The following is a 20638-nucleotide window of genomic DNA, read 5'->3' on the forward strand; positions in this document are numbered from 1 at the left end:
AATGCTTTTTTAGTTTTAGAGGAAAAACAGAAACAAACTGCTGTAGCGGCACAGGAGCCAGCAAACGGAGCTGTAGACAGGGGAGTTTGAATGGGAGTTCTGTTAGAGGAGAAGGAATTTGTAGCTATTTGTGTTTGTTTTTGTATTTGTATTTGTAGAGGCTGGTAGGGGCAGTGTGTGGAGGCCCTGTTTTTGTTTTTTTTTGTGGCCTTCCTCTGTAGCATGAGGCACGGGTCACTTGCTGGAGGATTCTCTGCACCTGCAAGGCTTTAAACCATGATTTGAAGACTTCAGTGGCTCAGATATAGGTTGTGGCTTGTTTCAGGAATGAGTGGGTCAGATTCTGTGGCCTGCTTTGTGCAGGAGGTCAGACTAGATGATCATAATGGTCCCTTCTGACCTTAAAGTCTATGATTCTATTATTGGTTATTAAATGGAAGAAAGAGTGTTTGGTAAGATTTTAGTAAAGACTAGTTTGGAATGTTATTAAAATGGAAAAAGAGAACTTAAAGGAAAATAAAGATTTTTTTTATTAAAAGCTTAGTATGAAAGAAAAGAGGCAAGTTATTAAAGAAAAGAAATATTTTTGGTTAGGGTTATTAAGGAGAGATGATTTTAAAGGACAAGTTTGCCTTCTTATTAAAGAATCTAAATTAAAAACATTTATTAAATATAAAGTTAGGTTAAAAAAGAACACATGCTAGAAAAAAGGGAATTTTATAAAGTGAAGACTTTTTAGTAAGTACATGGTAAAAATATAAAGGTAGGTTAATAAAGAAACATTTAAAATATTAAATATAAAGGTAGGTCCTTACTGAGGGTCATATAGGCCGCTTGAGCCTTGCCTGGACAGATAGGGAGCCAGCCATAGGGCCCAGGTTAACCTATCCCATCCGTCACCCAAGACTACCTACTCAAATGTGCAGAGGAAGGAGTCTGGCTCGTCAGCGGGGCCCATCTTACACAGTCCCAACTCTGATACTGAGGTGGGACTCAGCAGTTTTGTAGAAGCTGCTGCTGCACATTGTCTTGATCCCTTATAAATTCTTGTAGGGTTTTCTGCTGTTCCACCTGCCAGGAGAGTACGGTCTTCTTCTCCAGTTGGTGGGATTTCTGGCAGGGCTCACAGCACCTTTTGCATCTCCTCCTGTTGCTCCGCCAGCCATTGCAGAGTTCCTTCCATCTCTGGGCTGCCACACACTCATGATGGCTCTGGGTCCTGGACATGCCGCCATATGCAGCGAGGCGCAGCTGGACCCCTTTTGCTTCTGTCCCTGCTGCCCTCACAAACCAATCAGGGACGCCTCAGGGAGATGCAATCACCAGTGTACTTAATTTATAGTTATTTTCCACCACCACCTTACTATCTATACAATGGATTTCGCAACCAGTCATCACAAGCAGCAGGCCAGAGCCACCAGTCCCTCTCCGACCTTTCTCTCCCCCCCCTTCTTTCTAGCCTCTATAGCCCCTTGCTAATGAAACTAGCAGCTGTCTCTAGATGCCAGGTAGCAACAGGTCTATTCAGCCAGCTCCAATCTATCCCTCTTAATTGTTGAAGCAGTTGTGGCAGGGGGCTGACTAAGCACTCCTTGCCCAGCACCCTGTCGTAAGGGCCAAACAAGGGCACTTAGCTCTCACAATGGGCCATAGAGGAAACACTTCTCTGTAATATGTTCAGTGGCTGCTTTTGTGAGTAATCAAAGCATGCAAGGATATGTGATATGCTCATGTGGACTCCAACTTAGACCAATAATGTTCCAGGCACCTGGGCTGTGGGCTGTGTCTGGACTCTAAAATTTCATGCACAGGATAGAGGATATAGAAGGAGCCCTGAGACATCTCCATCTTGTCTTTATTTCTTTGCACTGGGTTTCCAACAAGGAAGCTCTGTACAAGAATTGATGACACCCAAACTCCTTGGGTATTTTTCAGAGAGACTTTTGCAAGCTAGCAGTTTATTCCATCACTCCCATGATTGTCATCTCTGAACACTGAAATATCATTTGTATGTATCTGATCTATTGACCATTTATAACTCTTCATCTTTTCTTATTAAACTTCTACTAGGCAGCAGTGTGATTAATGGGTACGATCTTAGTCATATTGACCTGGCTAAGTGGATCCTGAGATTGGAAGGACCCTATATGTGCTGAAATTGGTTTTCTCTCACCATCCATCATGGAGTCCAGTGTCCAAATGGTAAGCTAAGGGCTGGGATACCTCAGGGGACTGCACTTTGGCTTCTAGTTAACCAGTGTGGTCAGATAGACGTTTGTATTTGTTGCTGGGTTGGTATGATGTAATGAGAGAATAACCACTAGTGTTGGGTGAGTCTGCCCTATTTCTCAGCAGTTTGTCCTGAATTTGGCAACCTCAGCTGTGTCCCACTGAGGCACAGTGACACATGGACTGTGACAGGGTTGGGAGTCACCACTTAGCGCCTCCTGCTGCTTGTCTCCGAGAATTAGCTCAGTCCAGTGGAGCACCCTCTCCTGGTGGTGTTCCACCCATTGTCTCACCTTGGTTAGCACCTGAGCCCGTGTCGCTCTTCAGCTCATGGTGTCCTCTTCAGGACCATTGCCCTCCGGCTGTGCCCCTCAGTCCATCCACACCCCCTTCCGTGTGTGTGGGACAATAAGCAGTCTTTCTGCACTCCAGCCAGTATGTCCAACTACACCCTCAAAGTCTAATCCCTCCTGTTAGGGATCTGGCGTAGTCTGTGATGGCCGCTCCCCATGGTCAATGACTGGGTGTACTGAAAGAAGGGAAGTGGGGGATCGAGGCCTGCCCTCTACTCTGGGTCCTGGCCAAAGGACCCTCTGGCAGCAGCCTCACTGTCCTCCTTTTCTCCTTACCTGAGGAGGTTGTGAAGGCTAGGACTATAACAGCATTTAAAAGGGAACTAGATGAATTCATGGTGGTGAAGTCCATAAAAGCCTGTTAGCCAGGAAGGGTAAGGAATGGTGTCTCTAGCCTCTGTTTGTCAGAGGTTGGAGACGGATGGCAGGAGAGAGATCACTTGATCATTGCCTGTTAGGTTCATTCCATCTGGGACACCTGGCATTGGCCACAGTCGGTAGACAGGACATTGGGCTAGATGGACGTTTGGTCTGACCCGGTACGGTCGTTCTTATGCTCTTATGTTGCCCTCATCTGTCCACTTCCCTGGGCTGCTTCCCCTATGGCCCCTTGCATCTGCTAGGCCCTTCCCTTCAGGACCTGCAGCCTGGCAAGCTACAGGCAAGAGCTCCCTTTGGCTTCCCAAGCCTGGCCATCACTGCGCTGTCCGAGGTGCTAGTCTCCTAGCCCTGTCCCCCCTCTCAAAGGCCTGGGACAGACTGACTGTTCCTTTCCTGGACCACCTTTATATAGGGCCAAGCTGAGCCCTGATTGACTGTCTCCAATCTTGGCTCTGATTGGCCCCTTGTAAGCCCTTTTCTTATTGGCTGTCTGTCTGCACAGGCCCACTGGCCTGCCGCAGCCCACACTCTCAGGGAGTGGGACAGCCGCCCAACTGTCGATAGGTGCCTCACAAACTGTTGATTGCTACTCCCAGGAGTATCTCACTTTTACAGATGGGGAAACGGAGGTAGCAGGAAGGGAAATGTCTTGAGCCAGGAACACAGCCCATCCATTGCTTAGTCTCTCTCAGCCCAGGCTTGTAGAGTCCATGCAGCAGCACAGAGGCCTGGTGCCTTCTCTCCACTGGATTCTCTAGTGAGCAGATCTCTCCTGATTTCAGTGGGGCTGCAGACACTTACACCAGCTGAGGATTTGGCCCAAGTCATTTAACTAGACATAAAGCATCAGCAGAGACCAGTGAGCTGAGAGTGAACAGTCCCAGCTCTGTCACGGATTTGCTGGGTGACCTTGGACACAGCCTCTCCACGCATTAAATGGAGATTATTATTTAATATGTTCAATATCCTGCTACCAAAACACCCTAATCAGAGACTTTGAGTCACATGCTGCAATGATTTGGTTCCTTGCAGCACTTTGTTGGTCTTCTCTGTAGAGTTACAGGTAGTTTGTCGTTCCTGGTAAACAAGGCTGAAAACCAAGCTGTGTGAAAACCTGTTTTTGTGGCTGTTTTTGGTTTTGTTTTTTGTTTTGTTTTGTTTGGGGGGATTTTTGGCTGTTTCTTTAATAAATTCCTCTTATTTAAAAAGCACTGCAACTCCACTGATCTTGGCACACAAGAAGCCTCACTCCATCTAATACAACACAGAGGAGCAGTGCCCGTTCATGGTTAGAGCAATGGTTATGTTGCCCTGGATTTGAGGGAGTGTGTATAACCCAGAATCTGATCATTATGTGCATTCAGCCACCCTGAATTAATGGAACAGAACACCACATAGGTAAGGTTATTTTGGGAGGGAGATGTATTTGGGTGTGGGGCTTTGGCAGAAGAGACAGGGTTAGGGACAGGGTCCCAGGGATCATGGTGGCTAGTTCTCTGTAAACATCCACTCAGTGTGAAGCGACAGTCAAAAAAGCGAACAGAATGTTGGGAATCATTAGGAAAGGGATTGATGATAAGACACAAAATATCATATTGCCTCTGTATAAATCCATGGTACTCCCACCTCTTGAATACTGTGTAGAGATCCGGCTGACCCATCTCAAAAAAGAGATATTAGAATTGGAAAAGGTTCAGAAAAAGACCACAAAAATGATTAGGGATATGGAACATCTTCCATATGAGGAGAGATTAATAATATTGGGACTGTTCAGCTTGGAAAAGAGACGACTAAGGGGGGATATGACAGAGATCTATAAATCACGACTGGTGTGGAGAAAGTAAATAAGGAAGTGTGATTTACTCCTTCTCATAGCAGAAGAACTAGGTCACCAAATAGGCAGCAGATGTAAAAAAAAAGAAAAAAAGGGAACTATTTCGTCACACAGTCAACATGTGGCACTCTTTCCCAGAGGATGTTGTGAAGGCCAAGACTCTAACAGGTTTCAAAAAGAACTAGATACATTCATGGAGGATAGATCCATCAATGGCCAGGGTGGGCAAGGATGGTGTCCCTATCCTCTGTTTGCAGAAGCTGGGAATGGGTGATGGGATGGATCACTTGAGGATTACCTGTTCTATTTATTCCCTCTGGGGCACTTTGGATTAGCCATTGTTGGAAGACAGGATACAGGGCTAGATGGGCTTTTGGTCTGCCACAGTATGGCTGTTCTTACGTTCTTAGGGGTCCAGTTTGCAACAATTGGAAATGTGACAACCCAATGAGTTCTACATAGACATATTCCCCAGTTTCTCGCTCTTACACAGCACAGTAAGGTCAGGAAAGGGTTTAATGTCTCTTTGATTGTCCAGTAAGTGATTCAGGGAAGAGGGCCCACCACCATGTCAGCAAACAGCTCTGCACAGAGTTTGGTCCAAGAGTCAAAGTACCAGGAGAAAACTTTAGGTCCCTTTATGAGTAAAGAGCCAGAGCAGCCATTTCCAGATCTGTTCGGTCCTAGCCCCATAGATGATGGGGTTTAGCATGGGGGAAAGCAGGAGGTACATGTTGGCAATGAGAACATGGAGATGCAGGGCTACATTGTGGCCAAACCGGTGCATGAGAGAGGAGAAGAGATGTGGGATGTAGAAGGCTAAGATGGCACACAGGTGGGAGCTGCAAGTCCCGAAAGTCTTGAGCCGGGCATCCTTTGTGGGGAGGCTGAAGATGACCCTGAGGATCTGGGTATAGGACATGGTGATATAAAACACATCCAGACCCTTCACACAGAATAGCACAAAGAGGCCATAGTAACTACTGACAGGTGTGTCAGTGCAGGCCAGCTTCACCACAGCCATGTGCTCACAGTGCGTGTGGGGGATTTTGTTGGTTCTACAATATGGCCGCCACCTCGCCAGGAAGGGATAAGGCAGTACAAGCACGCCACCACGCAGCACCACGGCCAGGCCGATCTTGGCCACCACAGGGTTTGTCAGGATGGTGGAATGTCTCAGCGGGTGGCAGATGGCCACGTAGCGATCAAAAGCCATGGCCACTAAGATACCAGACTCTATCACTAAGAAGCAGTGAAGGAAGTACATCTGGGTGAGGCAGGCACTGAAATCGATCTCCCTGGAATTAAACCAGAAGATGCTGAGTGTTTTGGGCAGGATGGATGTGGGCAGAAACAGGTCAGTGACAGCCAGCATGCAGAGGAAATAGTACATGGGCCCATGGAGGCTCAGCTCCATTGTCTTGATGAACAGGATGGTGAAGTTCCCCAAGATAGCTATGATGTACATGGTGCAGAAGGGGATGGAGATCCAGATGTGGGCCGCCTCCAGGCCAGGAATGCCCAGCAGGATGAAGGTGGAGGGGTTGATGAAGTTGGTTCTGTTGGAATCTGACATGGAGTAGGGGAGAAGGTGTCCAACTCTGAGGCAGAACAGTGTCTCTTGCACGTACCATACGTTCCTCAGACTTCCCTTATGTGCCCAGGGTCTAGGGTGATGGTCGCAGTACAAATGCCTGGATGGAGAGACAATGTTAATGTGAGATACTACAAGCACTACTGGAGGCTCTTCTCATGGGTGAAGCAGATTGCTCATGCTGCACACATTGAAAAATGACATTTTCATTATTAATAGAAATGAGTTATGAACATCTGGCCCTACTAATCCCAGTTCTATATTTGAAGGTCCACACATAATTTCTACATGTCATGGTCTGGAAAAAATTAATAGGTACCAGCAGAAAACACGAGTGTGTATACTGGGTTTCCACCATTGTTCCTTAATGCAATGTAAACCCAGCCTAGAGAAAAAAGAATGAGGAGTACTTTTGGGAACTTAGAGACTAACAAATTTATTTGGGCATAAGCTTTCACAGGCTAAAAGCCACTTCATCAGATGCATGGAGCGAAAAATACAGTAGGAATATATTATATACAGAGAGAGAGAGAAAACATGAAAAGATGGAGGTTGCCATACCGACTCTAACAAGATGAATCAATTATGGTGGCTATTATCAGCAGGAGAAAATAAATGTAGTGATAATCAGGATGGCCAATTTCAAATAGTTGACAAGAAGATGTGAGTAACAGTAATAACATATCATCATGAATAGGTCAGAATATAAAGATGAGGCTGCTAGGCAGCTCTCTCACACCACATTCTACAGGCCATTACCCTCTGATCCCATTGAGAGGTACCAAAAGAAACTACACCAACTACTCAAGAAACTCTCTGACAAAGCACAGGAACAAATCTGCACAGACACACCCATAGAACCCTGATCAGGGGTATTCTATCTTCTACCAAGAGCCATAAACCTGGAAATCCTGGACGCCCCATCATATCAGGCATTGGCACTCTAACAGCAGGATTGTCTGTCTATGTAAACTCTCTCCTCAGGTCCTATGCTACCAGCACTCCCAGCTATCTTCGAGACACCACTGGCTTCCTGAGGAAACTACAATCCATTGGTGATCTTCCAGAAAACACCATCCTGGCCACTATGAATGTAGAAGCCCTCTACACCAACATTCCACACAAAGATGGACTACTAGCCATCAGGAACAGTATCCCTGATAATGTCACAGCAAACCTGGTGGCTGAACTTTGTGACTTTGCCCTCACCCACAACTATTTCACATTTGGGGACAATATATACCTTCAAGTCAGTGGCATCTGCTCTGAGCTCCTGCATTGTACAGGCCATAGGACTGCCCTGGATGAATTTCTGCTTGAACTAGAGCAGATCTTTGAGAAAAACATCTCATCTTCACTGAAACATGGCCAGTGACATTGACAAACCGTGATCCTTGATAAATTGTTCCAGTGGTCAATGACCCTCATTGTTAAAAATTTCCACTTTGTCTCTAGTCTCAATTTGTCTACCTTCCACACACAGCCACCATCTCGTTAGACTTTTACCTGCTAGCTTCAAGAGCCCATTGTTATCAAGTTTCTGTTCCCCATGATAAGTGTTGATAGAATGCAATCACATTGATCCATAACCTTCTCCTTTTTAAGAGACTGAGCTCATTCAGTTCCTGGGGCAGCCTTGCACTTTCCCCCCGAGAAAGTCCTGTCTCCTGCACAGACGAGCTTTACCCCTGCTGTTGAGAGTCCCATTGTGCCAGAGAAGTAAAGTTGCTGGAAATTTAGGGTCTGTGAGTCCCCAGGCTATTGTGGAGCTTGAAGATGAGGACCAAGATCTTGAACTGACTTGATGTTGTCTCTGAACTAGTGTAGAGCGCAGAGGACAGGTCTGATGTTATTACAGTGGCCTGTGTTGCTGGAGAAACTCTCTGCAGCCTTTGGTACTAGTTTGAATTTTATGAGCAGTGAAGGCATCATGCCCAGATATTTTGTATTGCTACTGTCCAGACAGGAGGTGATGAAAACCTGTATTACTGAGGCCAGATCATCGTCCAACAGGATAGGATGGAGACTCCTACTCAACTGCAAATGGTAAAAAGCATTACTTAGAGACCCGTCCATGAGAGAGCTCTGCATCAGCAAGATATTGAAGAACACTCTTGAGATTACGGACTGAATTGCCCAGTTGCAGGTGTGAACCTTCAGCCAAAGGAGGCTGTACCGTGGCTGCCAACTCTCCAAAAAGTTTTGCCCTGCCCACCAGCATCGCCTCTGTCATGCTTGGGATCAGTTTCAGCTAGCTGTTCTGTCCCAAAACTGGGCCATCTTGGTGATAGTGGTGTGGTTGTACGGGAAGGACAGGAGTAGTTTGGTGTCGCCTTTATATTATGGCATTTGAGTCCATGTTGGGACTCCAGCCACGAGGGGTCTAGTGCTGGAGATGCAGTTTCCCATCCCCGCTAATTGGATGCATCCCTCCAAGAAGGATCCAGACAATTTTAGTACATCCCTCTGGATTCCCGCTGCCTCTCAGGTGATACAGCAGTATCTCATTGCCAACAGTGTCAAATAATGCCAAGATGTCCAGGAGGATGAGCATGGATGTCTGCCCTCATCCATTGACAGGAGGAGACGCGCCATCAGTGAGTCAAGAGCAGGGGAAGTGAATAGTAATGGACAGAAATGAGAAGTTCTGAAGTATAGAAAACAGAGAGTGGAAGTAAAAGGCACCAGAGACAAATCAATGGCTGGCAGGGCTAAGGAAAGTAAGATGTTTAAGTATATTAGAAGCATAGGAAATCCTAACAGCGGTTTAGGCCTTCACTAGATGGAGATGGTAAGACTGTTAATGATGATGTAGAAAGAAGCAGGATGTTGTACTCATGAAAATGAGCTTCTTAGCAGTCCCCTGGTAGCTATGGAGGATGGTAAAAGCACCTACTGGTGAGTGATATTTTAAAATTAGCAGCACCAGATACCTTGCAACCAAGGAGTCCTAAAAAAGTTGTCGGAGGATACCTCTGCCAAAAAACGGGTTACTTGGGTATTAAATGCCCGTTAGCTTGTTGTTAGCCCTGACCATGATAATGGAAAGCAGCCAGGGGATTTAGTCAATAATGAATTCAAAGATGGGATGACAATTCATGCCTTTTTCAGACAATAACAAATTTGGTTGATAAAGGGAACTGGGGAGATGTAATAGATTTAGAACATTGCAAGTTGTTTGACTTGTTACCACATAACATTCAGATTAACAAACTAGCATTAGACACTGTCACTAGAGCATTCATTAGTTGGAGTGAGAACTGGCTAACTGATAGATCTCAGAAAGGAGATGTCCATGGGGAATCATCATCCAACAGGGCTTTTTATTGTGGTTCACAAAGCTCTTTAAGCACCTAACTCACAATGACTTGTGTCTCTAAGGGACTGGGTGATGGAGTGGAGAGAGGAAGCTACTTCCAGTTGCAGCTGTCAGCTGTGAACCCTCTCCTAGAGCGAGGTGCCTAGGACAGGTCAGTGCTTTCTTGTGGGAGACCAGAAAGAGACATGGGAGAACTAGATCCAAAATCTCTGCTGTACCTGATTTGGAGAAGGGAATTAAATGCAAGTCTCCCACATGAGTGCCCTGAGCATCAGGCAAATGACTGCTCTCAATTGGGCTCTCAATCTGTCTGTCTGGAGCTGTTCTTCTTAGTACAAATAAACCATCAGTGGAGCAGGGATTTGAATCTCGGTCTCCTACATTCCAGGTGACAGCTCTAAACCACTTAGTGATGGGATAATCTGGGGGTGCACATACATGCACACACACACACACGGACCCATGTGCAGACACACACACACAGATGCACATACATACAGAAACAACAGCACACACATGCACAAACATGCACACACACACACACACACAGAGGCACATGCACACATGCACATTCTCAGAAGATGTTGGGGGAACACCTCGTTGGAGAATCCCACCAAAATTGAGGCCTGAACAAACTGTCTGAGCAGCTCGCTATCTGAGGAGAAACACCAGCACTCAGGTTGCTTTGTGCAGCCTAGTGTAAGAACCTTAGGCCTGGTCTACACTACAGGGTTAGGTCAAATTTAGCCGCGTTAGGTCGATTTAAAAATAAATGCATCCACACAACCGACCTCGTTCCATCGACCTAAAGGGCTCTTAAAATTGACTTTTCTACTTCTCTCCAGCAAGGGGAATAGCACTAAAATTGACTTTGCAGGGTACAATTTGGGATAGTGCGGGCGCAAATCGATGGTATTCGCCTCCGAGAGCTATCCCAGAGTACTCCATTGTGACCCTTCTGGACAGCACTTTGACCTCCGATGCACTAGCCAGAGACACAGGAAAAGCCCCGGGAACTTTTAAATTTCATTTCCAGTTTGGTCAGCATGGCAAACTCAGCAGCCTAGGTGACCATGCAGTCCCCCCAGCATCGTAGAGTGTAGAATGTTTCTACGCTTCCCCTATCGTCTCCATCCCTGAGGTTATCGCAGATTAGAAGGCGAAAAAAACGCACTCACGATGACATGTTTTCTGAGCTCGTGCAGTCCTCCCGCACTGATAGGGCACAGCGTAATGCATGGAGGCATTCAGTGGCAGAGGCCAGGAAAGAATTAAGTGAGCATGAAGAGTGGAGGCAGGACATGATGCTGAGGCTAATGGGGGAGCAAATGGACATGATGAAGCGTCTGTTGGAGTTGCAGGAAATCCAACAAGAGCACAGACCCCTGCTGCATCCACTGTATAACTGCCTGCCCTCCTCCCCATGGTCCATAGCCTCCTCACCCAGACGCCCAAGAACACGGGGGGGAGGCTCCAGGTACCTAGCCACTCCACTGCAGAGAATGGCCAAGGCAACAGAAGGCTGGCATTCAAACAGTTTGATTCTTAGTGTGGCTACAATAAGCAATGTGGCCCTGGAGAAGTGGGAGGCTCCGGGGGCTATTTAAAGGGCCAGACCTCCAGCTGCCTCTACCACTCCAGACCTTTAAAGAGCCGCCGAAGCTGCACTGTTTCCCCAGGGCTCCCATGGCTATTTACAGGGCTGGGGCAGTAGAAGCAGGGGAGCCCCGGCTGCTGCTGCTACACTGGTGGGGAAGGGAGGAGGAGGAGGGGTCACCCACCATACAGGGTGGGCTGTACCCCCTGCCCTACCCGCATCAGCCCCACACTCCCTGCCCTGTCTCCAGCCAACTCTTGCCGCATTCCCCTGCCTAAAGCCAGCCAATCCCACACTCCTCTGTCTCCAGCCCTGCCAACCCCTGCCGCATCCCCCTGCAGCCCTGCCTGAAGCTAGCCACCCCACCCCACACACCCCTATTTCCAGCCAGCCCCGCACCCCTTGCCCTGCCTGCAGCCAGACCCTACCTCTAGTCAGCCCCTGCCCTGTCTGCAGCCAGCCCCATGTCCACTGGTGCCCTGCAGTTTCCAGGGCAGTAACCCTGCACACCTGCTTCAATGAGGGGGGCAGGGAGCAGCTGAGACTCACACATGTGCACATCACTAGGGTGATCAGACAGCAAGTGTGAAAAATTGGGACAGGGGGTGGAGGGTAATAGGATCCTATATAAGAAAAACACCCATAAATCGGGACTGTCCCTATAAAATTGGGACATCTGGCATCCTAGCACACCCCCAGGGAGTGGTGGGAACCCACACATGTGAAACGGAGCTCATTTCTAGTTCAGGCTCATCTTTTTAAAAAAGAACTTTAGGTAGGGTTAACATACATCTGTATTTTCCCAGACATGTCAGGTTTTTTTTGTTCTTAAATCCCCATCCAGGAGGAAAATACGGATGTATGGTAACCCTATTGGTACAAAAAATACATACTGTGGCACATCTCTTAAATCAGAACTTTTTAAAGGGAACCAGTTACTAAGAAATGAAAGGCTTTTTTTAATGTTTTTTTTTCTAAGTCATTCCTGCCGGGGCCCAACCAAAAATGTTCGAAATGGGCCCTGCACTTCCTAAAGCCGGCCCTGCTGTTCTGTAAGTTGATGTTAGCCATGGTAGTGAGGACACACTCCGCAGACTTAATGTGCTTAGTGTGGACATACGCAATCAACTGTATAAAATCAATTTCTAAAAATTGACTTCTATAAAATCGACCTAATTTTGTCAAGCCAGGCCTTAAAAACATCTAAGGAAGGAGATTCCACCACCTCCCTAGGGAACCCATTCCAGTGCTTCACCACCCTTCTAGTGAAATAGTGTTTCCTAATTTCCAACCTAGACCTCCTCCACTGCAACTTGAGACCATTGCTCCTTGTTCTGTCATCTGCTACCACTGAGAACAGTCTAGATTCATCCTCTTTGGAACCCCCTTTCAGGTAATTGAAAGCAGTTATCAAATTCCCCCTCATTCTTCTCTTCTGCAGACTAAACAATCCCAGTTCGCTCAGCCTCTCCTCATAAGTCATGTGCTCCAGCCCCCTAATTATTTTTGTTGCCCTCCGCTGTGCTCTTTCCAATTTGTCCATATCCTTTCTATAGTGTGGGGCCCAAAAATGGATGCAATACTCCAGATGTGGCATCTTCAGTGCTGAATAGAGGAGAATAATCACTTCCTTTGATCTGCTGGCAATGCTCCTATTAATGCAGCCCTTAGGCTCCTTCAGGGTTAGGCAGCAGATGAGCCAGGATTTTGAGAAAGGCAGTGGTACCTAAGTTGAGTATTTACCTAAGTACCTTTGTGGATCTAGGCCTGGGCAGCTTTCTGGAAGATGCTTTTGTCAAATGTGACCCTGGACTCCATCTTGGGCCAGTAACTTTTCACACACAGAGGACCCCTGACACGTCCCCATCTTGTCTTCATTTCCTGCTTCATTTTTCTGACTGGATTTCTAACAAGGAAGCTCTGAACAAGTACTGATGACCCCCAACCTGATCTGGTGATTTCAGAGAGACTTGTACAAACTAGCAGTTAATTCCAGCACAGCTCTGATTCTTACCTATTTTAATTATTATTAAACATTCTGTTCATAGTTACTAATGGATTGGCAGCAGTGTGATTATTTGGTAAAATCTGAGTTATGCATTGGCCTGGCTATGTGGCTGAGCTCTTGAGATTAGGAGGATGCTATATGTGGTGAAATTGGTCTTCACTGACCACTCATCTGTGTCTAGGTGGTGAGCCAAGAACTGGGATGCCTAAGGAGACTGCATTTTTGATTTCTAGTTAAACAGTGTGGTGAGACAGAAGTTTCCATTTCTTACTGGATTGGTGTAATCTAGCGACGGAATAACCACCATGGAAACGTCTGTCCATTCGCAACAGTGGCCAAATCAAAGACAATTTTTGGATGCCTAAGGAATGGGATGGAGAATAACCTGCTCTGGATATGCCCTCAGTTTTAGTCACCCAGTCACCCAGTCTCTGGGGGTTGGGCTAGATACCTCCTGAGGTCCCTTCCAACTCTGATATTCTGTGATTCTATGATAAAGCATATAGCAGACAGAAAGCGGATTTTCAAAACAGGCTGTGAGAATGGGGGAGGCTGCCATACACAGAAAGACTGCAAAGTCTGGGACTGTTTAGTTCAGAAAAGAGGCATAGAAGGGACATATGATAAAGGAGAGGAAAATAACAGAATGGAACTGATTATATTCAAATAGACAAACAGAGAACAGCTCCCAGCCAGTAACATCTATAGACACTTGGTGCTTCAAAAGTGCTAATTCCCCAAAGCTGAGGCAAATTATCAGCAAAATTGTTCAGGAGAAAAAATTAGACAGAAAAATGGGAATGAAAATGGAAGTTCTTTAAGAACAGTTCTTGAACAAGCATCTATTAAATAGGTAATAGGTCACGATTCCATAGTCAGAAAAGTGGATAACTGTGGCTAAAACCTTTGTTCAGTGGCAAAGAGAAGGCAACAACTGTGGGGGGAATGAAATATATAACACATTGGAAAAGGGAAAATAGATAGCAAGTAACACAAATTGGAAATGCTGAACATTGATAAGGGATGTTAAAGATATTAGGGGAAAACCCATGTTTGGCAGGGATAAGGATCACAAAAGGACCTTTTTAAGTATATTAAGAACATAATAAATCCTAGAAAAGGTTTAGGCCAATAGGACTTTATAGTTACAAACACCAGAGGTACGAACTGACCGATTAACCACACATCTCCTTCGGAACTAGAAGTACACAGTCAGACAGCAGCAGAGCCAAAACAAACAAAAAAGATAAACACAGGACAGTTCAGTGTTAACTGTGAAGTATTTTTTTAAAAAGGGAAAGTTTAAAGAAAGGTTTGACAGGGTTAGGAAACAATGGAAAAGCTGGTATGAGATTAGTTCCAAAAATGTCTAGGAATATCATTAATGCCAGTCAACAATATGATTTATGGAAAACTGGTCTTGTCATATAAACCCGATTTCATCCTTTAATGAGAGTACACTTTTGGCTGATCAAGGGAACCACACAGCTGCAATAAACTTCTATTTCTCCGAGGCATTGGATTTAGTAAGGGAAAACATTCAGATAAAAATCTAAACATTCTAAAATATCAGTAGAGCACACATAAAATGGACTGAAAACTGGCTAACTGACAGATCTCAGAAAGCCGTTGTCAATGGGCCATTGTCAGTAAATGCAGGTGTTTCTAGCGAGGTTCTTCCAGGTTCAGGTCTGGGCCTCATGCTATTCAGTATTTAAATCAATGATTTTGAAGCAAATAGAAAATCAGTGCAGATAAAATTAGCAGATGATCCAAAGATTGGCAGAGCCCTGAGATGCTAGAGGAGGAGATGACAAGGGGAGTTTTCCTCAGTGAGGCCTAACCAAACTACTGGCCATGACCTCAGAATTTGACCTTGTATGGTTTGTGTACTAACAATTTTCATGCTGAAGACACCACTGTGACACTGGAATGCAGCCACCTCGGGCTGGAAGCCCTCAGCTGGGGGGGCAGGCATAGGAAAGAGGGGCATTTTGGTAAGTGCTATGGAAGCAAGTGCATCACCTGTTGCAGTAGCCCTGGGGGTCTAATGGCTGTACAGAGTGGAAAGGAATAGAGACTTATTCTCTATCCCATCATGACCATGTTGCAATGAGTTTGTCGAACACATGAGTTCCTAAGCAGGAGATGGGTACCTGTGAGTCCTGAGATGGAAGTATCTACCCCGGGAATCTCCCTCAGATAGCCGTGTTCCACACCTCTCTCACCTGAGCATGTTCAGCACCATCCCATGCCAAGAGGGATGTGCACCATTTACAATATAGCTCTGTGCGATCCCAGTGGGGTTCGCTCACTCTTTAGCGAAGAAGCAGGCATCTGAATGTAAACAGCCTGAAGACAAGCCTGTCTGTGCTTCCGTGTTCTTTATCCATGCTTAGGAGTAAACAGTAATTAAGGAACCTTCCCTAAGGGAGATGAGAACTCTTGGGCTCTGTGCTGAGGCAGAGAGGAATTGGCTGCTCTGTGTATTTGTGCATATTTAGAAATTATAGTTAATTAGTAAGAAAAATAGGGAAAATGCCTAGATCTCCATAGGGTCGAATACTCTGTAAATGCCCAGGATGGCTGAGTAGATAGTAGACAGTCCAATCTGGAGAAAGACGCACGAGGGGAGAAAGGAACACTATCTGCAGACCCACTGGGCTGTTGCTAAGAGATCAGAGACGGGGATGGCTCCAGGCCCCAGCACGCCAAGCACATGCTTGGGGCGGCATGCTGCGAGGGGCGCTCTGCCGGTCACCGGGAGGGCGGCAGGCAGGGTGCCTTCAGCGGCATGCCTGTGGAGGGTCCGCTGGTCCCACGGCTCTGGTGGAGCTCCTGCAGTCGTGCCTGCGGAGGGTCCGCTGGTCCTGCAGCTCCACCGAAGCCACGGGACCAGCGGACCCTCCGCAGGCACGCCTGCAAGAGGTCCACCAGAGCCGCAGGACTGGCGATCGGCAGAGCATCCCCAGCGGCATGCTGCTGTGCTTGGGGTGGTGAAATGTCTAGAGCCGCCCCTGATCAGACATCAGTAATTATCATCAGTAACCATCATTGTACAATATAGCACCTTTCCTTGAAAGATCTTCAAAACGTCTAGCAAAGAAAAGTCACTATGAATATATCTCCATTGTACTGATAGTTAAACTGAGACACAGGGAGAGGTGACTTGGCTAAGGTCACATAGAGAATGACAGAGAGAACCTAGGGTCCTGTATTCCATGCTGTGACCACAGTCTCTCCATCAGTAGCTGAGCACATAGAAAGAGGGAAATGGACTCAGGTCTAGCAGGGCCTGTTCGTTGAGTGGGAGTGATGCATTTCCCTGGGATGCAACATAGAGCCGGGGCACCTCTCAGCCCTCTGGCATACCAATCTGGGCTCTCTCTCACATCGTGAGGCTGTGACAAGCTGCAATCCTCTCAGGTCTTCCACTTACACAGCTATACACAGCCAGGGACACACCCAGCTGCAGTTACATGAATGCTGTCACTAGCCAGTTCGTCACATCTCCCCAGCCTAGGATCCCAGAGCTGTATTATCTTGCTCTAATCAAAATCCTGATGAGTGCAAGTTTCTTACTCAGTCTGCCCACCCATCAGTGTGGAAAGAACAATGCACCAGCCCTTGTTCCTGAGGAGATTTCCCTTTTACATTTCAAACAACACAATGTTTTAGGTTAAAAAAAGTATAAAAGAGATTTGTTAACTATAGAAAGATAGTCTGAAAGTGATTATAAGTAATAGCAAACAGATCAAAGTTGGTTACCTAAGAAATAAAGAAAATTGCATTCTAAGTTCTACACAGTAGACAAGATTTGAATCAAGCAATGTCTCACCCTGATGGTACAAATTGTCCATCAATCTGCCTGCAGCCTGGGACCATGTCCCCAGTTCAGTCCTTCTTCCTAAGGTGTTTCCAGGTGTTGAGTTGTGAGGGGAGAGAGGCCAAGTAATGATGTTGCTTCCCCATTCTGTAGCTTCTTCATGTGGAGGGAATTTCATTTTCCCAAGCAAAAGTCACCAGCAAAGTTCATGGAAAAATACAAGCAGAAGATGGAGTCCAGTGTCACAGCAGTTGGTCACATTTGACGAGTCAGAGCAGGGGCCATTACCCATATCCTCGTTATAATGTTTACAGGAAACTCTACCAGGTGTGGATAAGCTTTTTCTAAGGCCTATCATGTTTCTTAGTGGGCCATTACCTTGAACGGTCCATCCATAATGTGCTTGCTAGACTGGATGTAAACTACCTTTTGGGTGTTACCCAGGAGGAAACACGTTTGAAATACCAGTACATAGTCAATATACGTAACGTTAGGTACAAAATGACATATGCACACAAATAGGGTGATCCCATCCAGGAAATCATAACTTTTCCATTGATACCTCACATAACGTAGTTGGTATACGACATACCATAATCATATCACCATGATACATATGCGGGTGCTAAGGTGTTGCTTTGGGGCACAGAATGTCACACCTCCCCCCTTAGTGTACTGCCGGAGTGTTAGTCACTGAGCGATGTGCAGGCAGTGTGCTCAAGGCCCTCTTTTGGTTTTGACCATACAACTCCCAAGAGTTGCAAACATTGTAGTGTTACTCACACATTTTTTTACAAAGTTCTGTGCACCTTTTAATGCTTTCTAGATCAGCCTAGTGATCTCAGAAGTTAGGGCATGTCTACACTCGCAGAGTTACTGTGCTGGTAGTTAGAGTGCCGCTCAGAGAGCAATGAAGGGAAACCACTGTTGTGTTATCACTGTCATCTACCTGCACAATTGCGTATTCACGCTTGCAGCGGTATTCGGAGTGGTGCACTCTGTGTAGCTATCCCACAGAGCACCTCTTTCTCTTCAGCCTCTAAGAGTTGTGGGAAGGCAGAGGATGTTGCGGGGCATCCTGGGTCTTGTCCTAATGCTCCATGATGCATTGCTTCACATCCCAGCAATCCCTGTGCTTCTGTCTGCATTTAGCGCTATCTTTCAACTGTTTCTGTACTGCGCACCTTGTCTCTTTGAGCTGCAGGAATGGATCCTGAACTGTTGACCAGAATGCTGCTCACTCTGACCAACATGTTTGTGATGCTCTATACCTCGGGAGAACAACCTACACCCCCATGTTCATTCTTATAATATGATTGTGTGGTATCCAATGCAAAGATCGTCATGTTGGATGTCTTCAGAAGGCTCATGATGCACTGAACATTGTTGTTATAATTATGTTATGGGTTATAATTTCATGTATATAGTTATGAGACTGAAAATGTCTTTTCATGGTTTAAAGCAAGCCCATGCAAAAACTCTCCAAGAGCAGTGTGGGGGTTCACACCTCATCAGGGCATGCATGGGACAAACCCAGCCCAGCCTCACAAGAACAACGGACTCTGGCCTAGGCAGCAAAAAAGGATCTCTTGGATTCTCGAGTGAGTCACCCCTCTTCCCTGGGTCAGTTTGGGACTGCAGTGAGGTAATGCTCACCTAACTCTAAAGGAGCGGAGGCAAAGCCAATAGGGAAGAAAGGCCATGATAAAAGGGAGAGATGTTTGCCATGCTCTTCCTCCCTCTTCCTCTCTCTTCCACTGATCAAAGGGGAGATCCCAGCTGAAGGGCAACCAGCCAGCCTGTGGTGAGAAGCATCTATATTTATAAGGGTACGGAAAGTGTTAAAATCAGCTTAGGGCTTGGCTACACTGGAGAGCTGCAGCACTGGTGGTGGTTTTACAGTGCTGCAATTCACTCACCGTCCACATTTGCAAGGCACATACAGCGCTGTATCTCCCTGGCTATAGTGCTGGCTGTACTCCGGCTCTGCCTGGGGAATAACGATTGCAGCACTAGTGATGCAGCGCTGCTCCCCCAGTGTGGCCACCAAAAGTGCTGTTATTGGCCTCCAGAGTATTCGGAGGTATCCCAGAATGCCTGTTCAGCCACTCTGCTCATCAGTTCGAACTCTACTGCCCTGGCCTCAGGTGACCAACCCTTTAAATGTCCCGGGAATTTTAAAAATCCCCTTCCTGTTTGCTCAGCCAGATGTGGAGTGCAATCAGTGAATCTTTCCAGGTGACCATGCCTCCACGCGCCAAACGAGCCCCAGCATGGAGCAATGGCGAGTTGCTGGACCTCGTCAGTGTTTGGGGGGAGAAATCTGTGCAGTCCCACCTGCACTCCAGCTGTAGGAATTACGATACTTATGGGCAGATCTCAAGGGCCATGCTGGAAAGGGGTGACCGGACGCGTGCAGTGCAGGGTTAAAGTGAAGGAGCTGCGGAGTGCCTATTGCAAAGCCCATGAGGGAAACCGCCGCTCTGGTGCTGCCCCCACGACCTGCCGTTTTTACAAAGAGCTGGACGCGATACTTGGGGTGACCCCACCGCCAATCCGAGGACCACGATGGACACTTCAGAGTGGGGGGGGAGGAGAGAGGGGGGAGGAGGAAACCGAGAGTGAGGGTACTGGGGTGGGGGGAGACACCCCGGAGTCCCAGGAGGCATGCAGCCAGGAGCTCTTCTCAAGCCAGGAGGAAGGTAGCCAGTCACAGCAGCTGGTACTTGGTGAGGGGGGGGGGGGAGGAAGGAGGAGGAGGAGGAGGAAACCAAGAGTGAGGGTACTAGGGTAGAGGGAGACACCCCAGAGTCCCTGGTGGTATGCAGCCAGGAGCTCTTCTCAAGTCAAGAGGAAGGTAGCCACTCGCAGCAGCTGGTACTTGGTGGAGGACAAACATAGGAGCCGGGTTCCCAGTAAGCGACTTTTATTTTCAGGATGGAAATTTTTTGGGAGAGGAGGGAGGGTTCTGCGTGCATGCATGCCTAGATGTGGAATAACGAGGGGTGGGAGGACCATTGCTGCACACAGGCAAGCTGCATAGGGGCCAGGGCGGTATCTGCATTGCTGTCGAAGACCCTCCCGCTCTTCCCAGGTGACCGCAGCAGCGAGATGTCTTCCAGGATTAACTCCTGTGGAAAATGTTGGGAAAGTGTTCAGTGTAGGTGCCCCCTGCAGCTGTTTGCTTTCCCCAACACACAGAAACCCCAGCACAGCCCTGAAGCAATCAGTCCCGCTTACTCACCATTTCCGGGCTCCTGTGGGTTATGTGCGCTCTCTTTGGTTTGGGAAAATTATGCTAAAGTGAAGACTGTAAACTCCTTCACTGTGTGGGAATAACTGTCTAAGATATAAACAATGCTGTCTCTGTTAAGTGTTGCCTTTTTTCCCTTTCCACAAGCAACCTTGAGTTCTTAGCTGCCCGTGTTATCAACAGCTCAAAGACTCCAAAACCTCCGGAAGAAGCTGCGAAAAAGCAAAGAAGACCTGCTGCAAGC

At 46.9% G+C, this 20638-nt stretch overlaps 1 protein-coding gene across 1 annotated transcript; it reads right to left on the reverse strand.

The window, feature by feature from the left end:
* Positions 1 to 5343: 5343 nt before the first annotated feature.
* Positions 5344 to 6508, reverse strand: LOC116821989 (olfactory receptor 52R1-like). The gene is given in 2 exon segments (XM_032775549.2): positions 5344 to 5427; positions 5429 to 6508. Coding segments are annotated over 2 exon segments (1029 nt in total). The 5' UTR covers positions 6374 to 6508.
* Positions 6509 to 20638: the final 14130 nt, after the last annotated feature.

Source organism: Chelonoidis abingdonii, chromosome 1 (genome assembly GCF_003597395.2).
Source record: "Chelonoidis abingdonii isolate Lonesome George chromosome 1, CheloAbing_2.0, whole genome shotgun sequence".
Taxonomy (NCBI): domain Eukaryota; kingdom Metazoa; phylum Chordata; order Testudines; family Testudinidae; genus Chelonoidis; species Chelonoidis abingdonii.